This window comes from Hippopotamus amphibius, chromosome 4 (assembly GCF_030028045.1).
Source record: "Hippopotamus amphibius kiboko isolate mHipAmp2 chromosome 4, mHipAmp2.hap2, whole genome shotgun sequence".
Taxonomy (NCBI): domain Eukaryota; kingdom Metazoa; phylum Chordata; class Mammalia; order Artiodactyla; family Hippopotamidae; genus Hippopotamus; species Hippopotamus amphibius.
Window position 1 is genome coordinate 32,960,088 of NC_080189.1, and position 24,051 is coordinate 32,984,138.

Here is a 24,051-nt window from a genome sequence, read left to right on the forward strand (position 1 = left end):
CTGAGATCCCTTCATAATCTCAATTTCAAACATACTTTTGAATACCATATCTCGTATTTTAGCTCACTCTCTCATCACAGAACTCCAAAAATCCTTCTAACTCGTTGCACCTACAGTCCATTAATTCTTCCACCATTCACTGACCTTGACCACCTCACTCTGTGTCCTCACTTCCTACTTAACTAGGTTAAATTCCATGGTTAATCATTATCTCATGCATATACCATCAATATGTTTGCCCCCATTCCTTTTCTTACTTGTTTACCTAACCACAGAGCTGGTTAAATCTAAAACTCCCATATAAACATGTCTGCCCTGAGTCACTGGTTGTGACTAAAGGAAAAAAATATATCCATGCTGTCTTTTCTCACTTTCAGTTCATGAAAACCCCCTGAAATTTATTAGTATGCCTCCTAGAAATCCTTAGATGTTTGCCCAATCACACTCATACTTTCCTTGAACACTTCATATCTTCTCTCTCTTCTAACTCAATCTTAGCTGATGACCTGACTTCCTGATCCAATGAGAAAAGAGAGTTAATCAGAAGAGAAATTCTGCAGGCCACCAGGACTCTACCCACCTACCGACACCTTGTCAAAATATTTTACCTTCTCTCTTGTTCATATTGATAATACATCCATGTTTCTAGCAAAGGCCAGTGTTTCTCTTACGTACTAGAAGCCCATCCTCTGTATTGTTTCAGCAACCCCCTCTCCCCTGCTTTCTCAAGTGTCTTTGAAGTTTCCCTCTCTGATGACATTCTTATTGACATAAATACATGCTAGTGTTTGTCCAACCTAAAAACAAACTAACTGACCCACCTCCCCCTGCAACCATTGCCTCATTTCTCACCTTTATAGCGAAAAGCTTTAGAATTGTCTATAATCTTGTGATCTCTCTCTACAATCATTCTTCCTCTGTTTTCACTTAAATTCCCATCATTACCCTGTTTTCCCATTTCTCTCAATCGACACTGCTTTTTTTTTAATTTTTAATTTTTTAGCTGCATTGGGTCTTCATCACTGCACGCGGGCTTTCTCTAGTTGTGGTGAGTGGGGGCTACTCTTCATTGTGGTGCACGGGTTTCTCCTTGTGGTGGCTTCTCTTGTTGCAGAGCATGGACTCTGGGTGCACTGACTTCAGTAGTTGTGGCATACAGGCTCAGTAATTGTGGTACACTGGCTTACCTGCTCCACGGCATGTGGGATCTTCCTGGACCAGGGATCAAGTCTGTGTCCCCTGAATTGGCAGGCAGATTCTTAACCACTGCACCCCAGGGAAGTTCCCACACTGCTTTAAGTATGATTGACCATGATCTCCAATGGTCATTCCTCAGTTTTCATGTTAATCATGTTAATCAAACTATTGCTTGCTGCTTGGAACACTTTCTTCACATGGCTTCCAAGACATCACACTTCTCTGGTTTCATTTCTTTCCCTCCTAACCAGTCCTCCTCAGTCTAATTCACTGAATCCTCTTTATCTCCAATAATGGAGAGCCCCAGGATCAGTCCATCATTACCTTCATTTTCCCACTAAATCCTTGGCGACATCCTTGAATCTTATCTTTTACACATACATTTACACTGCCAGCAAATTCTGTCAATTCTAACTACAAAATATATCCAGAATCCATTTGATTTCTTCCCCTATCCATATTCCCTGCTGAGTGATCTCATTTAGTCCCATGGTTTTTATACCATCTGTACACTGTCAATGCCAAATTTGGGAGTTCCAGTTTGGTTTCCTTTTCTGAACTCCAGACTGGTATATCCAGTTGTCTATAGACTCTATGGGCATCTCGTACCTAACATGTCTCAGCTGACCTCCTGACATTCCAATCTGTCACTGTCTTTCCTACTTAAGAACAAGTAACTCCTATATTGTATGTTAATTGTATCTCAATAAAAGTTCTTAAAGAAAAAAAAACCCCAAGTAACTCCATTCTTCATGTTGCTCAGGTCAAAAGTTATAGTGTCATCCTTGACTTCCTTGTTTTTCAAAGGCCATATCTAATCAGTTAGAAAACCTGCATACAGTACTTCCAAATATATACGGAATTTGACCACTGCTATCACTATGGTCCAGGCCAACATCATCTCTCTCATCTTACTTGACCAAGAGAAAATAGCTGTGTTTGACTGGGGCAAGAACTGATAAGCTTCAGGACTTCAGGACCCTTCCTGTTATATCATGCTAAAAAGGGAGAAGACACAAATCAACAGAATTAGAAATGGAAAAGGAGCAGTAACAATGGACACTGCAGAAACACAAAAGATCATGAGAGGCTACTGCAAGAAACTATATGCCAATAAATTGGATAACCTGGAAGAAATGGATAAATTCTTAGAAAAATACAATCATCCAAGACTGAACCAGGAAGAAATAGAAAATATGAACAGACCAACCTCAAGTACTAAAGTTGAGACTGTGTTTAAAAATCTCCCAATAAACAAAAGTCCAGGGCCAGATGGATTCACAGATGAACACTATCAAACATTTAGAGAAGAGCTAATACCTATCCTTCTCAAACTCTTCCAAAATACAGCAGAAGGAAGAACATTCACAAACTCATTCTATGAGGCCACCATCACCCTGATACCAAAACCAGGCAAAGATGTCCCCAAAACAGAAAATTACAGGCCAATATCATTGACAAATATAGATGCAAAAATGCTCAACAAAATACTAGCTAACAGACTCCAACAGCACATTAAAAAGATCATACACCATGATCAAGTGGGGTTTATCCCTGGGATGCAAGGATTCTTCAATATACGCAAATCAATCAATGTGATACATCATATCAAGAAATTGAAGGATAAAAACCATATGATAATCTCAATAGATGCAGAAAAAGCTTTTGACAAAGTTCAACATCCATTTATGATAAAAGCTCTCCAGAAAATGGGCATGGAAGGAAATTACCTCAACATAATAAAAGCCATATATGAGAAACCAAAAACCAACATTGTTCTAAATGGTGAAAAACTGAAAGAATTCCCTCAAAGAACAGGAAGAAGACAAGGGTGCCCACTCTCACCATTATTATTCAACATAGATTTCGAAGTTTTAGCCACAGCAATCAGAGAAGAAAATGAAATAAGAGGAATCCAAATTGGAAAAGAAGAAGTAAAATTGTCACTCTTTGCAGATGACATGATATTATACATAGAAAACCCTAAAGACTCTACCACAAAACTGCTAGCACCAATCGATGAATTTAGTAAAGTAGCAGGATACAAAATTAATGCACAGAAATCTCTTGCATTCCTATACACTAACAACGGAAGAGCAGAAAGAGAAAGGAAGGAAACTCTCCCATTTACCATTGCAACAAAAAGAATAAAATACCTAGGAATAAACCTGCCTAAGGAGGTAAAAGATCTGTATGCAGAAAACTTTAAGACACTGATGAAAGAAATCAAAGACGACACAAACAGATGGAGAGACATACCATGTTCCTGGATTGGAAGAATCAACATCGTGAAAATGACTGTACTACCCAAAACAATTTACAGATTCAATGCAATCCTGATCAAATTACCAATGGCATTTTTCACAGAACTAGAACAAGAAATCTTAGGATTCGTATGGAAACACAAAAGACCCCAAATGGCCAAAGCAATCTTGAGAAGGAAAAATGGAGTTGGTGGAATCAGGCTTCCTGACTTCAAACTATACTACAAGGCCATAGTGATCAGGACAGTATGGTACTGGCACAAAAATAGAAAGGAAGATCAATGGAATAGAATAGAGAACTCAGAGGTAAACCCAAGCACATATGGGCACCTTATCTTTGACAAAGGAGGCACAAATATACAATGGAAAAAAGACAGCCTCTTCAAGAAGTGGTGCTGGGAAAATTGGACAGCAACATGTAAAAGAATGAAATGAGAACACTTCCTAACACCATACACAAAAATAAACTCCAAATGGATTAAAGACCTACATGGAAGGCCAGACACTATAAAACTCCTAGAGGAAAACATAGGCAGAACACTCTTTGACATCCATCAAAGCAAGATCCTTTTTGACCCACCTCCTAGAATCATGGAAATCAAATCAAGAATAAACAAATGGGACCTCATGAAACTTAGAAGCTTTTGCACAGCGAAAGAAACCATAAACAAGACAAGATGACAACCCTCAGAATGGGAGAAAATATTTGCCAAAGAAGCAATGGACAAAGGATTAATCTCCAAAATATACAAGCAGCTCATGCAGCTTAATACCAAAAAAAGCAAATAACCCAATCCACAAATGGGCAGAAGACCTAAATAGACATTTCTCCAAAGAAGACATACAGATGGCCAACAAACACATGCAAAGATGCTCAACATCACTCATCATCAGAGAAATGCAAGTCAAAGCCACAATGAGGTATCACCTCACACCAGTCAGAATGGCCATCATCACAAAATCTGGAAACAACAAATGTTGGAGAGGGTGTGGAGAAAAGGGAACTCTCCTGCACTGTTGGTGGGAATGTAAGTTGGTATAGCTACTGCGGAAAACAGTTTGGAGGTTCCTTAAAAAACTAAAAATAGAACTACCATATGATCCAGTCATCCCACTCCTGGGCATATACCCAGAGAAAACCATAATCCAAAAAGAAACATGTACCATAATGTTCATTGCAGCACTATTTACAATAGCCAGGACATGGAAACAACCTAAATGCCCATCAACAGATGAATGAATAAAGAAGATGTGGCATATATATACAATGGAATATTACTCAGCCATAAAAGGAATGAAATGGAGCTATATGTAATGAGGTGGATAGACCTAGAGTCTGTCATACAGAGTGAAGTAAGCCAGAAAGAGAAAAACCAATACTATATGCTAACTCATATATACGGAATCTAAAAAAAAAAAAAAAAGGTACTGATGAACTCAGTGACAGGGCAAGAATAAGGTTGCAGATGCAGAGAATGGATTGGAGGATATGGGGTTGGGGTGGCGGTGGGCGAAGGGGAAGCTTGGACAAAGTGAGAGAGTAGCATAGACATATATATACTACAAACTGTAAAATAGATAGCTAGTGAGAAGTTGCTGTATAACAAAGGGAGATCAACTCGATGATGGGTGATGCCTTAGAGGGCCAGGACAGGGAGGGTGGGAGGGAGTCATGGGAGGGAGGGGTTATGGGGATATATGTATAAATACAGCTGATTCACTTTGGTGTACCTCAAAAGCTGGTACAAGTGTGTAAAGCAATTATATTCCAATAAAGAGCTTAAAAAATAAAGAATGCTATTAGGAAAAAAAAAAGATTTTTTTTTTAAATTTCCTTTTCAGGTCAGCATAAAAATTATTAATGCAATTCTTTATTGAGAATCACAAGTTATATGAGGCTGCATTAATAATCTGTTATTGACCTTTCTCTTCATAATTTGAAGAGAATGTTTTGTTCCCCTTAGAACGAAATACTTTTTTCTGTTTGTTAGTTAATCATCATGATTTACTTCTCAACCAATTTAGACTGCTGTAACAAATTACCATAGTCTAGGTAGCTTAAACAACATATATTTTTTTAACACAATTTCAGAGGCTGAAAGTCTGAGTTCAGGGTGCCTGTATGGTCGGGTTCTTGGTGAGGGCCCTCTTCTTAATTTACTTGCCTATGTCATGAAAAGAGCTAGCTATCTCTGGCCTTTTCTTTTAAAGGCACTAATCCCATTCATGAGGGTTCCCATGACTTAATTACTTCCCAAAGTCCCCATGTCCAAATACCACTGCATTAGAATTAGGGTTTCAACACGAATTTTGGAGGGACACAAGCATCCAGTCCATTACATTTACTAACATCTTTAGAACAAAACACTTTATTGCCATCAGCCAGAAGAGTTATGTTTGTATAATAAATCTGCAAATAGCCCATCTCTGCACCTAACTCAAAGTTTTAATAGAAGTACGAAAATATGTTACAAAAACAAAAATGCTACTATGAAAATGGTGCCTCATAGAGGTGGTAACTTGTGCAGTGCATGACCTGAACAACTGTATGAGGACACCATTAATTTAGTCTAAATTTTGTAGACCTTCTATAAATCAGACATTTTACTAGCTGTCAAAAATACAAGCATGAAATAGATATAGTTCTGATCATCAAGGTACTCACTATAGAGCAAATTTTTGTGGTTTTTCAAAAATCTTTTCTAATGAAAACATAGTTTTCATTCAATCACTTATTCACTTAACAAATAGTTCTTGTGTCTTTTAGGTTTACTGGTATTGCTCTAATATTGGAGCATAAAAAAGTCTTTTCCTTACCTCAGAATACATTTAAAATTATTTGTTTTGTATTTCCATATGCTTCTACTTTGGAGGTAATATCTATATTGTCTTACTTTGATCTTTATATTCAATTTTCTAGGCAGCTAAGTCATGCTACTACATTCTGTAATAGAAAGATCAGTGGATAGCTTTTTAAATGGTTTAAAAAAATGCCAAGTTAATGGAAAAGGTATTCTTTGTCCTTTGGTGTAGGGCTTATCACAATACCTTGCAAGCTGACAAAGCATGACTATGGAAAGGATTTAGAAAGTGACATCACACTGCACTGACTCTGGACCATCCTGCTAACTAAGAGTCCAGCTTCTCCAGCACCAAGAAGAGAGAAGCTCAAGAGGTCACCACTTAAAAATCAGAATCACAGACTCTTTCATAATCGTCTCTTTATTGGAAAGATAGTCAATATTGACAGTAAATGCTCTTTCAAATGCTCCTCACTGGTCCTCTTCCCTTGAGAGATGAACCTGGACAGCCTGTGCCACGCAATCTAGTTTCTACAACTAGTTTCTCTATCATGAAAAGTACTTTTTAAAATGACACTGTTTGGGCTTGCATGATACAAATAAGAATTTCTTCCACTAGAGAGAGAGGGACAACTGGTATCTTACTCTGGTAGCTTGAATATGTTGATATCAGTTGCTACTTGCATATCTTGCAGTTTCCCCTCTGGCAGATTGCCACCACTTCCTCAGTGATTCATTTTAAACTTACCCCGTTGAGTATAATCTCCAATGCGAGTTAGTTCAGAGTAGGTAAGTTCTTAATGTGGGACCTTTTCATTTGTTCCTCCAAGAGTGAGAAAATAACAAATAACCAAGTTTGCAGAGCTCAGTGCACAAGGTAGATAAAATGGCTAGGGCTGAATGAGTTTACTAGCATCATCCTGAGAAGAATAAAGAGTAAATACACTAGTGTCCCTTGTACTCCTCTCCCCTGGCAGCTGGAAAGTTTTTGCAAGGATCATTGTCTCTTATCTGCTGTGCTGCAAAGTATGGTGCCTCTAGACTTTATGATGGGGCTTCATGCTATACTGAATAGGCTCTACTTACATTCCCTTCCTAGACTGAAGAATTAGAGTGAAGTTAGTGTCATTACTGCCCCTAGGGGAAGAGGTCCAGAAAAGTCATGCTATTTAAATTTGTTATTCTCCAATTGTGATACCAATTCTGTGTCATGATGACATTTTCTGATTTGACAGGGTTAGGTTAGGATTATGATAACTGTAATTCGCTTCTAGGTATCAAATTTTGATAAATCACATTCTTTGACATATAATGATTGTGATGGTGGGCATGTGATTTTAATGCATCAATTGCCTACCAATTGTATAATTCATATTCACTCTGGGATATTCTCCAGGTATGTTCCAAAGGGATACTTTGTGGCAAAGCATAAGAGTATTATGTTCTTAATATCATCATATTTTTCTATTGCTGATTCAAATTCATTTTACTTTTCAGTAATGGAAGAGAGTTCTAAAGAAGACACAGGTAGGATTTTATAGATTGATTCATTACCTTTTTATTTATTTATTTTTATTTATTTGTAGGCTGCATTGGATCTTCTTTGCAGTGCAGAGGCTTCTCATTGTGGTGACTTCTCTCGTTGCAGAGCACGGGCTCTAGGCAGGCAGGCTTCAGTAGTTGTGGCACAAGGGCTCAGTAGTTGTGGCCCACGGGTTTAGTTGCTCTGCTGCATGTAGGATCTTCCCAGACCAGGGATCGAACCTGTGTCCCCTGCATTGGCAAGCAGATTCTAAACCACTGCGCCACCAGGGAAGTCCTAATTCATTATCTTTTAAACAGGGAAATGAATAGAAATGGAACTAACATTTATTCGGTGTTTTACTCTGGTCTACATACCATATTATGTGGTTAACTTATGTTCTCTGCATAACCATCATATTAGCTTTGCAAGGTTGCCATGCTGTCATTTTCTTCTTTTTATTAATTAAAAATTGCGGTTCAGGGAGATTGATTAATTGGCCTAAGTTCCCATAGTTAAGAAGTGGCTGAACCATAATTTAATTCCAAACCTGCTAGGCTCCCATACCCATTCCTCTCCCCATAGCACCTTTGCATTAATAGTATCGAGATACAGGATCAAGTTAAGAGATACTTCCTGAAATCTCACTTAGGTATATGTTTGCTCTTTTAAATTCTTTTTCCTGAGAAACCTAAGTAGGCCTAGAGTTTGTTCATTCTAATATGTCTCATAGTTAAAATAGTAATCAATACTTTGTTTTCATAAAAGACAGAATGTGTTGCATCCCCTGAGATGTCTCTCATCCCTGACCCCTGCTCCTGGATTCTTTTTCTTTTAACATACTTCAAATATAGTAACAATTTGGTAACACTTTTGTTGTATGGTATTTGTAAAGCCAGCATATGGGAAAAAGAAAACTAAAAACAAAATGTTTACAGTATAATTGAAAATTACCCTAATGGGAAGAGAGAAGAAGCCATATCATAGAGATGAAAGAGCACCAGAGTAGAAATAATAGGAGAGGATTTTGATCCTAGTTTTACCGATACTTAACTTGTGTCACTTTTGGCAAGTAATACATTTATAAAATAAAATGATGTTTAAAAAAGAAATGTACAAAAAAGATGGAATAAAAGGGTATAACAAAAAATCAGTACAAAAATTGAATGCTTAAATTTTTTTTAATGCTAAACCTAAGTAAAGATCTGAAAGATGTCTTGAATACTTCTCTCCTTTTCCATTCACCAAATGATGATAGTAGGCAGCAGGTGGTATACTGCTGACTAATGATAGAAGACCACTGGTCAAGTCCTAGTTTGCCTTTATCCTTAGTGTTATTCAACCTACATAGACTCTACAATCCTAAAATAGAAAAAAGATTGGGGAAATGATTACTATGAATTGTATCCACTTAAAAAGACAGTTTCTAGTTGCTTTAAATGAACTCAAGCCCCATAAGTTATCCTAGAGTTCTGAAAGAATTCGATGAAACAACTCATGATGTTGGACAGCAAATTTTTGAGTCAAGATGGTTTGGTTGAGGTGCTACATAGACAGATACAAGCGTCACAAGGACAAGAGACTTGTTAATATTGTTCCCTGGTGTATCCACAGCTTCGAGGACATTATCCAGCATTCATTAATGGCTTGACACATGTCCCTGACAAAAACTCCAAAATCTATTTTTTAAAATCTGTGGACACATAGAAAAGCAAGCAGTGATCACTAGGAGGCAGCATCAATTCACAAAGACCATCTATGCTCATGTCACATAGTCTCCCCACTATACAGAGGAATGAAGATCACATCAAAGCATTTGACCAAATTCACACGAATAATCCCTGTAAACAAGGGACTTCCCTGGTAGCACAGTGGTTAAGAATATGCCTGCCAATGCAGGGGACACAGGTTTGATCCCTGGGCTGGGAAGATCCCACATGCCGAGGAGCAAATAAGCCCGTGAGCCACAACTGTTGAGCCTGTGTGCCACAACTACTGAAGCCTGCACGCCTAAAGCCTGTGCTCCACAAGAGAAGCCACTGCAATGAGGAGCCTGCATACCACAATGAAGAGTAGTCCCTGCTCCCCACAACTAGAGAAAGCCCACATGCACGAACAAAGACCCAATGCAGCCAATAAACAAGTAAATTAAAAAAAAAATAATCCCTGTTTGCAAGATGGAGGATAAGGACTAAATATCTTGCAATTAAATGAATTTGTAGCTGGTTGAAATGAGAGCACTGTGCTGTTTAAAGAATCAGTATCAACCTGGATGGAGGTAGCTCTGCCTTGTCAACATTTGTTTTTCAATCTTACATGTAAAAAGAAAGTAATTTTTTGAATCAAATTTGTCCATGACTTAAAAGCTGAGAATAACAGCCCAAGTTTAAAAACAAATTAGTAAGATAAAATTTAAAATGAGTAAAAGGAAATTTATAAAATGAAGAGGCCCCAGTTTACATGTGCTTTGAGTTTTCATTTTCAAATGCCATCAGTCAAGTATGATTGCCATAAAACAAATTGATCGTACTGTATATTTGTTAAAATGTACACTTATTATACATACCTTCTATTTAACCTGAAATCCTCATAATTTATATGCTAGCAAGTGGGACTCTGAAAGACTAAGGTGATAAGACCCTTGTTTGTAACCTTTCCACATTGGTCTTTGAATACCTAGAATAGCTGTTTACTGTTGCAGCCCACAAATCATACAAAGTGTTTTAAATGTAGTCTAATTTCACTTGTCACAATCCTGTCTTAAAGGTAAGGATTCTGAGCCATAACTGGGGATTCATCCAGGCATATGACAAGTGCTAGGTCTTTTAATAATTCCACCACTTTCATCACTTAGCTTTTTAGTGAGTATTCCTTTTTGCCCCATGTCAGATCTACTGAATCACAATCAGTGAGTGTAGGGCCCGAGAGTATTCAAAGCATCTCAGGTAACCAAATGAAAATGGTCCACAACGCAGCTTTGGGAACTGTCTTCGATATCTAAGTATTATATTTCCTTCAGGCTTCTGAGAGATACTTGACAGCAGAGATTTTGAGATTATGCTTGCGGCTGCTAGGCCATATTATAAAAGTACAAAACCCTGGTTGAATTAAGAGCCTGTTACACACAAGTATGACCTCCTCTAAGACAACCCTGTTGAGCCTGTTTCCCAATATGTAAAACGATCAGTATTGTAAGCACGTGGCATCATAACCGCCACATGCTATGCACTCCCTACCAATTTTGAAGGTGAAGGCCCAGAATACACTATGTTGCCAGTTAAGGATTGCTTTTTTACTGTGGCTACTACACATGGCATTATGATGGGACCTTACACTTTCTCAACCACATGGTAAATCTTTCATGTTACACATCTGAGAAAAATGTTCACATGGCTAGCCTGCATTTGCATTAAATACTAGTTAAAAGTTGTTTTTTTTTATCATACTTATATTTCACATTAGGTTAAAAATTCAGAATGACTTTATAAAGATGTTTCACAGATGTTTAAGTAAAGCAAATATTAATAAAAGATTATCTTTATAAACTGTTAGATAGTATCTTTTCAGTTAAAAAGCAACAAATTAAGTCCTTTTTGCAGTTAATTGCCCTTTACAAAAAACTTTAGTTTGCCAAGAATTTCTTTGATTCATTATTAAGCTGGGCTTAGATATTGTCTGAGTCACAAAGCACAGAGATAATTGCAGGTTCAAATAAGAAATTGATGATAGAATAAAGTCTCATTAAAGAATAGAAAAGACTCGAACACTGCATATTAATCAAGTTGCCACTCATAATTGTGGCTTCCTTAATAAGCCATAAATGTAGCTCATGCAAAATGAAATCCAACTTAAATTGGTTATAAGCAGAAAAAGCCGACCGAGTGCACCCGGGAATGAAGAATTCTATGTACCATTTGGTGTATTTTCATGCACTTCCCTACCAACCATTAACAAAGACATCCAATTCATATTTTGGTAATGATTTTTCTGCCACCCATCAGGAAAATACATCTTTACAAGGCATTCCAGATTTCAAAAGGAGGACACATCATATTAGAAACTCATTACTGTGAGGGAGAGATGCTATGGTTTGTTTACTGTTTTGTGTGTAATTTGTGACAGGTCAAGTATGTTGAGAAAACATTGTGGACATCATTTGTACTTAGAATACATTTCACTTAGCAATTGAATGATCTGTATTCCTTATTTGACTTTTGGAATTGGTTTACCAGTTTAAAATACATTATTTATTTAAACAGAACATCTGGTTTACAGTCCCTAATTAAAGTGGCCTGTTTGCTTTACTGACTTTGCATTACTTTCATTTTATTACTAAATTGATTATAAAACCTTTTACTACAAAAGCCAAATATTTATGAATAGCCAATACTAGCTAACCTTCCCTTAATCCTCCCAGAGACAGTCCTAAACATCAGAACATCAGCCAAGTTATTCTGGGTAATGGTGCTTGATGACCAAAACCATCTCAACAGTTCTCTCCTTACAAGTCTTGTTTCTGTGAAAATGTGACGATATTTTCCTCTGGAAAATGTTTTATTTGCAAACCAAAAAACTACCATGTTTAATAAGTAGAGTTTTCAATATTAAAAAATATGATGAAATCCACCTCTGAACTCTGAAAGGATCCATTCCAGAAGCCCTTTTCAGAATTTATACAAATTAGCCATCATCTTTTCTTATTGAGCTTGTATTTTTCACTTTGAGTCAAGGGTCAGCAACTATGGCCTACAGGCCAAATCCAGCCTGCCTCCTGTTATTCTAAACGTTTTATTGGAACACAGCCACGACTATTCATCATGTATTATCTATGGCTATTTTCATGCTGTAACAACAGACTTGAGTAGCTGTGACAGAGACCATATGGCTCTCAAAGCTTAAAATATGTACTATCTGCATCTTTACAAAAAAAGCTTGCCAACTCCTATTTTAAACACTTTCATTAAAAAAAAAATATTGAAATTTTGTTTGAAATTAAAGAACATAAATATTTTTCTATTCTTATCACAAAGTTACACACTTTGGCCTATATATGACTTGATGAGAATTTTTGTGGAGTAGCCTAGATATCTAAACATTGCTTATAGCATTGTTTCTATGGATTTTTTAAAATGTGTACACAACCAGTTTTACAAAGGAGTTTTGGAAAATAGCCTATTTGTAGATGAAGGACATTTATCTACTTAATTGATTCACTCCAATAATCAACCAAAGAATAGGCCTGACACGCTTGGAGAGAACATGTTTACTTCTTTTGAAATCAGGTTTATGGAAGTGGGGAGTCATGAAAAGTTACTGACAATAATAGCAAGCACTGCCTCAATACAAACTGAAGGTTTACTTACGTTTATAAATTAAAAATAACTCCTTTAGTACTAGAAATTCCCTGACTCTTAAACGATAAGATGGTTTTTAAGACTGTATGAAATAAATTTTTTCAGATAATATGCACTGTGTTAGCATTTTTCCTTTTCTCAACCAAACACACTTTTACCCACAGTGCTAGGGAGCAGCCAGCCACCAGGGCAGCGTGATAAATGGGGATGGTCCAGATAACTGCACAAGACAAGACCTTCCTGACCTTCCTGAAACTGTCTTAAAAATCAGGGAAAGAAACATAGGTATTTGCACTATTGATGGTATTTGCATGCTTAATTTATATAGTACATGAATTTCTCTTTTCAACTAGTTTTCCATAAATATTAAAATAGCAAAGTGTCTTTTCTAAAAGTTCTCAAAATAATCATTAGATTTTTTATACTATTTAATAGAAAAATAAAATCAAGCTACCAAATGTATGATTTAGGCCAAAAAAAGAAAAAAAGAAAAGTTTTTTTCAAGAAAATGTAGAAATATTTTAATTTACATATCATATTACAATGAATCAATATGGGGTCAAAATCCACAATTACACATTCATAAAAATTCTGCACATCATCCTCAGAATAATGTTTCTGTACAAAGATTTACAGATGTCCAATATATGTAGTTTCTCCTCAGTGTGCTACAGAGTTCAAAGGTTCCGCTCGAATATTCCCCAAATCAAGTGCAGAATCTGTCTCTTCATCAATTTCTCCAATGACTGCACTGTAAATATTTAAGGGAAAAAAAATCAGTTAAAACAACCTCATTTCTGACTAAAACTGAGAGAAGATAGTAAAAAGAACTACTACTTAAGGTGAAAAACAAACATTTTCATAAGGTTGTGAATTGTACATTTAAAGTCACAAAACTCAAATTTAAGGCCACATTGTTACAGGAACTAATGTTAAAGGACAGACTGCATATATTGTGACTAGATCACGAATCTTTGAGTAACTTCTATGAACTAAATCCATCAACGCTGTATACAAAATCTTAGTTTCCCTTTCATGACTTCTCAGTTTACTCAATATAAATCCAACACCAAAAAGAAGTACAGTTCTTCACACATAAAGATAATAATAAAACAGATACTTAGGTATCTAACAAATGATTTTTTGATGTGACTGGCTAGGGTTAAAGCCAGCAAATTTTTCCTTGATTCAACACTAACATAATACCTATAACATTAAATTCATTAATACCATGCTAGGTAACCAGCCCCAGCTCTCTAGCTGGAAATATAAATTGTTACATCCAGACCACAGGACACGTATGAAACATTATTTCATCAAAAATTGGTTGCTTAAATTTGTTCGGTTTTAATGAAAGTAAATTCTACAGACAAATATGTTATACAGAATTTGCCCAATTCTGCTTTAAACTATATAAAATCTTCAGTTCTCTAATAAATGGGAAATACCAAACTTTAGGAGAATATATTAAGCTTTCTCAATATGAAACATATCAAGACCTTAACTCAATCCTTAAAAATTCAGTATCATTTAAAATCCTTATGGAAGACAGTGGAATGCTGGAAAATGTTTTAAAACCAGCTCTCCAAGGAAAAGGGGGAGGCTGATTTGCAGTGTTGACTGATATCCATAGTGCAAATACACCCACTGTGGCCAATTTCAAGCTACCAACAAGACATCAACCAACCAGCTTGCAAAGTGCCCCCAAATATAAAATGCTGTTTCTGTGAGCCAGTACAAGCTGGCTCCACATACCACTGGGTCTACAGCAATGTTTTAAATTTTTTTTAATTTAAGTTCAAAAAAGTGTTGTTTTTTTTAATTAAAGTAGGAGAAACCATCTTAAAATCAATTATTATGCAGAGCCCTAATATAAACAATCAGTTCTGTTCTGGTCAGGAGACCTGGTCCCACCTGCTTTGCCTTTACAGCTCACTTCACCTAAAGATTATCTCTATATAATATTTTATAAACCTCTGACTTTGGTTAAAGATCAAATAATTTATCCATCTAAAGGTAATTTTCTTAACATAAACAATTAAAATGAGTAAAGTTTTCCTTCATCTTCTATATCCTCCTTGTCCAACAAAATAATCTGAGATGCTAATACATCTTTTGCTGCCTTCCAGCCATGTTTTAATTTTAAAAAGTATTCACTAGAAAACTGATTCAAAATCTTCTAGCCACTATAACTGCACTAATATGGTAGCAGTATTAAGATTAATTACAATTAAATAATATCTAAAATTCAGTTCTTCAGTCACACCAGCTACTTTTCAAGTATACCGTGGCCACATACACGGCTAGTACCTACCATAGTGGACAACACAGATATATAACATTTCCATCACCCCCAGAAGTTGTATTGGACAGTACTGCTCTACACTGTTGCACTTTGCTTAAATTGCTACCACTAAAATATATCTTCTCAAACTGCCGTATCAGTTTCACAAGTTAACTGAGGCTACAACATGAACATGGGACATCTTAAGTGTGCCAATTATACAAAAAGTTAAAAGAAGTAAGTAATGGATAAATTCAGTTATGTTATAAAGCATTATTTAAAACTGTTCACAAAAGAGATTTCAAAGACATTTTCAAACCCTAGCCCTGGGCCCTGGAGGTATATATCTGTTCCTCTGAAATCAGGGGTATTTTGGAAGAACATTTTAAGAAGCCTCTCCAATGAAGTATACAGTGTAGGGCAGGGCTCTTTCTGGACCTTATCCAGGCTACTTAACTATAAGAAATATGGACAAATCTCAGTAGATAGAAATCTCTTCTCCATATAGCAAGACAGTACATCTATAGTATATTTAACTTGCCTTTAAAAAAAAGACATATTCTACTTACACATTATCGCCTCTTACAATGTATAACCCTAGTACCACTTGTTCTACTCCCTGTGAAGAGCTGAACACTCGTTCGTGGCTTTCATCCAAAATCAAATTAATGGTCTGGTCAAAACCTTTCAGTGTTCCCTGTAAAGAAAACGTTCAAGAGAAAAACACAAATATTCTGGTTTACCTGAATGTGTAAATTCAACCACACCATTTTAGTTTCCAGGTACTCCACTACAAGTACCCATTTTAAATATATATAAGTTCACTATAAGATACAATAACTCTTTATGACCAATGGGCACAAAACTTACCTCTTGGTTTTTTAAGGGGTGAGGGGGGACCCACCACGCTTCTGACTAGTGTGCAGAGTTGTTGAGAATTACAAAAGACACCTATGTACTAGTTTATTTCCAAGGAAGTAGCATAAAAGCCCTGTTAGTCTAGGAGCCAATATTCTAAAGATACAAAATAAAACAAGGGAAACTTAAGGGAAATATTTCTACACACAGCAGCCATAGCAATGTAACAGTATCACTTCATGTTACATGCTAGTAAACATGCTGTACACATTATCTCAGTTAATCTCTACTCTTTGCAGTAGATACTATAAATACTCCCACTTCAGAGAAGAAAAGCTGAGGCACAGAGAAGTAATCTCTCAAGGATTCACGGGTAGAAATTAGAGCTAGAATTCGAACCATGAAAGGCTTGCTTCAAAGCCAGACCACTGAACTTCTATATTTTACTACTATAAACAAGCAAATATAATCTACCACTTTTCAGAGACTCAAATCAGCACACAAACTTCAACTGGTAGTAAGAGCTAAGGCTTAATGAGTACTTAGTATCTGCCAAAGTGTTCGATGGGCCTCATATGGATTTATTTATTTAATCCTCCCAATAATCCAGTAACAGTAGACACAAACATGACTATAATAATTAGAACATTCTAGGACTTGAAGGACATATTCAGAGAAAGTTTTACAGAAGAATTGTGGTTCTTGAAGACATGGGCCTATTACAACATGGTAACAGACACTATTCAAGTTTCTGAAGAACATCAACTTATATTGATTTTGGTTGGTTAAATCTATTAAAGTCTCATGTTTTAAAATTCAAAATACATAAAATTAGAAAAAATAAAGAGAAAATGTTAAAACATGGAAGAGAAATAAAATATGAAATATTTACTATACTAAACTAGTTAGCAAAGAGTTGTTAGTACACCCATACATAGCCTCTTGGTTTCATTTTACATGTAACTATTCTATCAAATGAACATGTATCAAAGAAATATAGAACTACTGAACTTTAGTACTCAAAATGGTCTTTTTAAATGACTTTCCTTCTTCTATAAAATTAGAATAATTTTCCAACTTATCTATCCTGTTCACAAAAATGAGAAAACTTAAACTTGAGGTTTTCACAAAAAACTATTTGCAAATATTTGTTAATAGCAATGGGCTTCTAGAAGTTAAGATGAGATTAAAATATTTCAAACTGTCCTTATTTGACAAAATACAATGCGAGGTACCTTAAAAACAAAAACAAAACCATGGCAGTTCTCTGGATTAAGAAAGAAGCAAGGCAACTGGCCTTAGCTTTGGAGTCAAATCCAATTTAAATCCCAGTTTGGTTTTGCCACTTATATCCACATGACTCTGGGAAAGTGACTCACTTTTTCTGAGCTAGCTTTCTAACCTAGAATGCAGAGTTAATTCTTCCTCACAGAGTTGTACCAAGATTAAATGATATAACACATGTAACATGCCTGGTACATGACATATGTTTAATAAATGACAAAGTCTGACACTGGTAATCATTACTTAAGAATCCACTGAGAAAAATCACGAGGATTAAAAACAAAACAAATAGGGCTTCCCTGGTGGCACAGTGGTTAAGAATCCGCCTGCAAATGCAGGGGACACAGGTTCCATCCCTGGTCCAGGAAGATTTCCACATGCTGTGGGGCAACTAAGCCGGTGCACCACAACTACTGAACCTGCACTCTAAAGCCTGCAAGCCACAACTACTGAACCCCGAGCGCTCAAGAGCCCATGCTCCACAAGAGAAGCCAGTGCTCCACAACAAGAGAAGCAAGCCACCGCAATGAGAAACCTGTGCACTGCAACGAAGAGCTGCCTCTGCTCGCAGGAAATAGAGAAAGGCTGCGTGCAGCAACAAAGACCCAACGCAGCCAAATTAATTAATTAGTTAATTAATTAATTCAAACAAACAAAACAGAACTGCAGAATGGTAAAATAAAAGACAAAATTACATGAATTAGATAGTTAGACAGAGACAGTTTAACAGCCTCAAAACTTTTTGGAAAGTGTACAATCATATGAATTATAAATGAAAAAATTAAGTAGCCAACAATCATGGGATAAATTCCTCAAATCAAGGAACAGCTCAAAGAGAGAATCCAAGATTCTTCTGGAATTAAAATGGGATACTATGATAAAAGGACAAATGAAATGCAATTTTAGTCATTCATCATAGTTTATTCCACAGAAGATAAGACAGTATACAACCTAAGAATGTCTGAAGAAAATTAACACCATACAAATCTTAAATGTTCATTACTTTATAGATGTAACATCTAAATCTTAAAAAAGTTTCTAAGAAGCATGCACAAAATTTCAAAAAAAATTATATGATTCATGAAGTGGATGTCTGAGCACTGAATGGGGAAGGAAACAGAAGATGGAGGAGGAAGATTAATATAAAACAGGCAGATATCTGCAGACTAGACTAGAAGTTCTCTGAGAGCAGAATCTATTACCCATTCTAGCTTTTAAAAGACTTGTATGTAACTTACAATCAGTGTTTATTAATGCAAAAAAAACATGGATTGGCAGCTATTTATCAAAGAGATAAAGACTTGAATCATAAGAAAACTGCAATGCAGGTGTACTGTGGTGCACAGGTATTAGAGACCAGAGGTTGTACGTAAAAATTTACAATCAATAAGCCTACAAGAAGCAGAGAATGAATATGCCAAGTACTTACCACAATCATTCTCCCATCAGAAGTAATGACAGCAACAGTTCCTGATAACTGAATCAAGGAAAGCATTTCTCAGGGCATGTAAACTGAAAACTTAAAATCTGATAAGGAGATGGTTTAAATTACTAGGAAAAAGGTGACAGAATTAAGATACAACTATTCAACACAGCAACATTTACAACATAAAAACTTTATGCTCTTCAAATCTCTGTGACAACTGCACAATTAAAAAAAGGAAAAAAAAGAAAAAGAGCATCCCTTTCTATATGTGATCAGTGTATTCTATCTTAAAACAATGGGGTGTTTGGTATCCGTTTTTTTTTTTACTGGGGAATATCGTCAATCTGACAATTAAGCAAGACATTCCTCCCTTTCTTAGGCCTGTTTCTTCGTCTATAAAACAAAAATTGGATTAATGCTAAACTAATCAATGTTTATGATTTCAAGCAAGTTAAGACACTGCCTTCCAGGACCTGGCTTCTGGAATTCAAAAGAAGCTATAATCAATGTCACAGGCACCAATATGCTTGCATCATTAAAACCCTTTAGCATTTCACTTTTGTCCCAAATTCGTACATGACAGCACAATGTAGTGTTTCTGTCCCAAGAGTTTAAAACGCTAACAGGTTGTATAGAGTACTTTACACGGGCTTTTTAAAGTTATTGCCCCTCAAAACGATCCATTACAACAGCAAGCATTATCTGAATTCCATCAACAAGGATGTTGAGATTTCAAGTGGTAAAGTTTTTGCTATCCTCGAACAACGAACAAAGCACACAGACTGATTTACAGGACCACCGTCCCCGCTAGTCATCTTATTCCCAAACCTGAATGTATAGGCCCTAGGGAAACAGGAAGGATGAATCAATAGCTGATTTCTATAGAGACACAAAAAAGTTCGGAATAACCACGTTGGCGATTTTTCTTCTTCGGATTAAAATGAAAAGACGCCTCGGGCCCGCACGAGCGGCGGGTTCCAGCCCCAGGGGCGGGATGGGTGGCTCCCGTATCCTTAACTCCTGCACCCGCATCCCGGGCCCCGCGGCGGCCGGGCGTCCCAACCGCCCGCCGATCCCGACTCCCGGCCTCTCCAGCACCGGTTCTCTCCGGTGCAGGCGCGAGCCTCGCGACAGCCCCAGCTAATGCCTGCCGTGGCCGGCTCGAGGATACGGTTGATGTAGTTCTCCAAAGCAGAGGTCATGATGTGCGGCCCGGCACCTGGGAACACAGCAGCACCAGCCACAAGAAGAGCTAAAAAGGCCCGCCAGGGACCAGCGGCAGCTCCCGCCGACTGGCGGCTGCAAATACCGCGAGAGTCACCGCACGGCCGCCTCCGCGAATCAGAGACTGAAAGAACTCGGCCAACCATACCCGAGAGGCTCAGCGACGATGAGTTTCAATGCGCGTGCGCAGTATATTTCTGCTGTGTTTCTGGGAGGTGATCGCGGAAGCCGGGAGGGACAAACGCCAGCGGGCGGCGGAGGAAAGGAAGGATCTTACCGAAGGTGGGGTAGTGGGGAGACGGTGGGCGAGCGGGCTTCACGGCGGAGTGGAAGACTTTGTGGCAGAAGTTACGAAGGGAACATGTTGAGAAGAGGCGGGAGAGAAAGGAATAAGGTGTTTTCGTCACGAGTGAAGTCAGAGGAGTGCTGTTGTGGGGTGACGTGTGGACGCGGGGAGGTGGAATCCCTAATTTTCTGGCGCAGGGGCCGAAAGTTAACTTTTTAGAAGCTAAAGAGCCCGGGGCAAAGTTGCACACGTTGTAACCGTAGGGTACATACGTCTGGAGGACACAGCAATAAAAACCGTGTTCGCATAGTTTTGAGTTTGCCTCTGAAAGTGCTCCCTCGCGGAGGCGTCGTTATTTACTTAAGACACCGAATCCAAACAGAGAAGTGGGTCTCCCTTAGGAAATGGTCTTCCTTTTTACCACGCCGCAACGTTTCCCTCCCCTCAGGGTGAGAGTAGTATCTAAAAGGCAGGCAGGTCCGCTGTGCCGACCCATAAAGGACTGATTCGGGAGAGCCTTCTAAATAAGCACCCGACTGGGTTGGAGCTCTGCTCTGCTGACGAAACTGTGTGGGTGTCCCTGCACAAGTAACGTCGACTCACCTGGGCCTCAGTTTCCTTAGATGCTGCCACATTTATCATTTTGGATATTTACATGGGTTAGCAGAAAACGTCACTCATTTTACAGTGGTACCCTAACTTCAAAGGACTTGAAGTTAGAAAAAAAATCTGCGTACGAAATATGCGTGGAAGTTATCTCCCCTTTGTACAAAATCGCCTTAAGATTTCAGTTAGACTTGTGATTTCTTAACTGAAGAATTGAGGGTTTGAAAACTCTTGCAGTGTCAGCAGTTTTCTTCTGAAGGGTCAAGCATCTGTTTTCATTATAGCATACCCACAAAATTACCTACAGATCACTCCCAAATGTTTAATATTTTATATACTGAAACTTACTCTGACCTGTTTGAAACCACAAATAGTCAGGAATTAGGTGGTGCATATCCCAGGTTTTTTGTTTGTTTTTGCGAGGTTTGGGGCGGGGCGGGTAAATGAAAGTATCTATCTTCCATAAATAAAAAAATGAAAATGTGTGGTTTGCAAATGTTAGACGTTGCACCAAAAGAAAACCAAAGTACTAATTAGTAAGGAGTTTTTAAAAAATAATGTGCCAAGTATTTAAAATGAAGAACCCATGTAGTGTTTCATCTCTTAGAGTGTGTTTATTTGTGAAAATGTTCATTAACATAATATAGTAACTTACAGAACTAATTTCATCATAATACAAGTTTATGACCTTGTGTGGTTTCCATTAAATTAATATGCCAGATAAATGACAGATGGGCAGTGTTTATGGAGCATCACAAAATCTCTTTGAAATTTTTTACATACATCTTAAAACTATGTCTTTAGTCCCTTATGATCACAGATGTGGAGAGATAGCATATGGATAAAGAGAAGTCTTTAATAAAACAAAAATGAAATGAGTTACATCTGGGTACAAATATTACGTATGCGGTTTATCTAAGTTAGCCTTGAGACCTTGGGAGTACATGGACATAGAGAATTCAACACCTCATAATGGAAAATTAAGTTAAAGTTCCAACAGAGGGATATGATATACATAATATAAACATCTGACAACTAAAAAGTTAAGTAGGAGTGCAGTGAGGTTTTGAGCTTAATTCAAAATCACTCAAAGTGATTTAAGTGATACTGTCACTGTTGAAGAGTAAAAGTATGCTGAAATGCTTTTTATTTTATTAATGGAACACTCATTTTATTCCATTAGTTCTGAATCCAAACTTTGAGCAGAAAACTAAAATTTTCTTTTATATTTAGTTCATTTAAGATTGGCTCAATATTTTATATATCTTCTAACCTAGTCATGAATCTCTCTCATTAGTAATCCAGCTGCATGTATCTAGAACAACAATCAAGATTTATCAAGAATAGGGCAGAAAAGAGATGGGAAAGGGTAGAAAAGAGTTCCCTAGATGTCTGACATTCCTGCAGTTACTTTCCATTAGTGGAAACCAATGTATATAAAATGGGTCTTTTTCTGGTTAATGATTCTCCTGAGAAGTAGGGCATAACACACCTCCCTTTGTATCCTGTATTCTTTCATTAACCTGAAAAATCAGACTCATACTACGTTATGAGGAAAATGAATTTGCTCTTTACTATGAATGGTTCATGGGAAAAAAATGACAATAATTATTGGAAAGTTAAAATATTACTTTTAACCTAATTTGATCTGAACTTTTATTTACTTTTTTTTTATTGATTTGTATTCCTGCAAGTTCCAAAAGTGTCAACCAATTAGCAATATATTGAATAGATTTCTAGGGTTCTTCAAGGCAGAAAAGGACATGAATAAACCCCAGTATCTCCTTACAAGGAAATTCCTGAATAGGTACACAGCTTTAATGATAAGCATGAAATAATTAAGGTATGGAAAAATAATAAATATCCCAGATTATAAAGAAAGTTTATTGATGTGGAAATATTAGTTCATTTAACAGTATAAATTTACAGTGTTTTCTGTATATTATGGGTTTTTTTTTTTCCTTTTAAGATATTAAGACAGGCATTTTTAACTCCATTTTTTAAGGGTTGGGAAAAATTAAATGTAATTACCTTGCTGATCAAGAAGCAATATAGGATTGTGATTAAGAACACTATCTCAGAAGCTAGCCTGTTTGGATTTGGATCCTGTGGGACTTTGAGTGGATTACTTAACCTTCTTGCCTCAGTCTTCTCATCTGTAAAATGGGGAAATGATGGTACCTACATCATCAAATTGTTGGAGGACTAAAAGTAATTCTTGTAAAGCCTGGCATGTAATAAGCACTCAATTTAATGTCAGTTATTATTGCTCATGGACATAGATTACATCACAGGTAGACTTTTACTCAGTCCCAGACCTGCTTCTGCTACAGTATTTTGCCCACTGATTCTTTTTTCTGGTTAGAGAAATTGAGCAGTACACATTTTAATTGCTTAAAGAAGAGGAAGGTGGATATGTGTTGGAATCTTGGACATTTTATGAAAAAGCTAAGACTTAAATTGGGGCTTGAGAAAATACAAATGTACTTTAGGAAAATTAATCTGACATTAATTATTTAGTGGAGGTAAGAAGTGAGGATTAGAAGGCTAGCAAGACTCCAGGTGTGAGTTTCTGATCTGTAGCAGTAGGAATGGAAAGGCAGAAGACATGTTTCAAAGATAGTGGATAAGAAAGGCAGGGAGGCAGACAGCAAGTCACAGGAGGCATAGTGATAGTGGTTGGTGAATTGGAAGAATGGCAAGAGCAGGGAGACCCAGGAAAAGACAGGGCTGCTTGTTGATAAAGTAGATGGGGCCAAGCTTAGAACTATGTAGGTGTAATACATACTGCACACCAGCCAGTGTGCAGTAGCTGAGCATATGTCTTGTGCTACCAAGAACCAACAGCTGAATGTAAAGTCACACAGCAGACTCCTGGCCTGGAGTGTGAGGCCACTGAACATACTGATTACTCTAGCCGTGGCATACACTTTACCCTGAACATC

General features: G+C 37.1%; 1 protein-coding gene across 1 annotated transcript; it reads right to left on the reverse strand.

Moving 5' to 3' along the window:
* Positions 1–13,644: 13,644 nt before the first annotated feature.
* On the reverse strand, positions 13,645–20,360 carry LSM8 (LSM8 homolog, U6 small nuclear RNA associated). Its single transcript, XM_057732557.1, has 4 exons — positions 20,162–20,360; positions 18,994–19,034; positions 15,992–16,119; positions 13,645–13,889 (listed from the first exon to the last, which is right to left on the reverse strand). Exons 1-4 carry the CDS (start codon positions 20,358–20,360, stop codon positions 13,799–13,801), a joined length of 459 nt encoding a protein of 152 aa, XP_057588540.1. The 3' UTR covers positions 13,645–13,798.
* Positions 20,361–24,051: the final 3,691 nt, after the last annotated feature.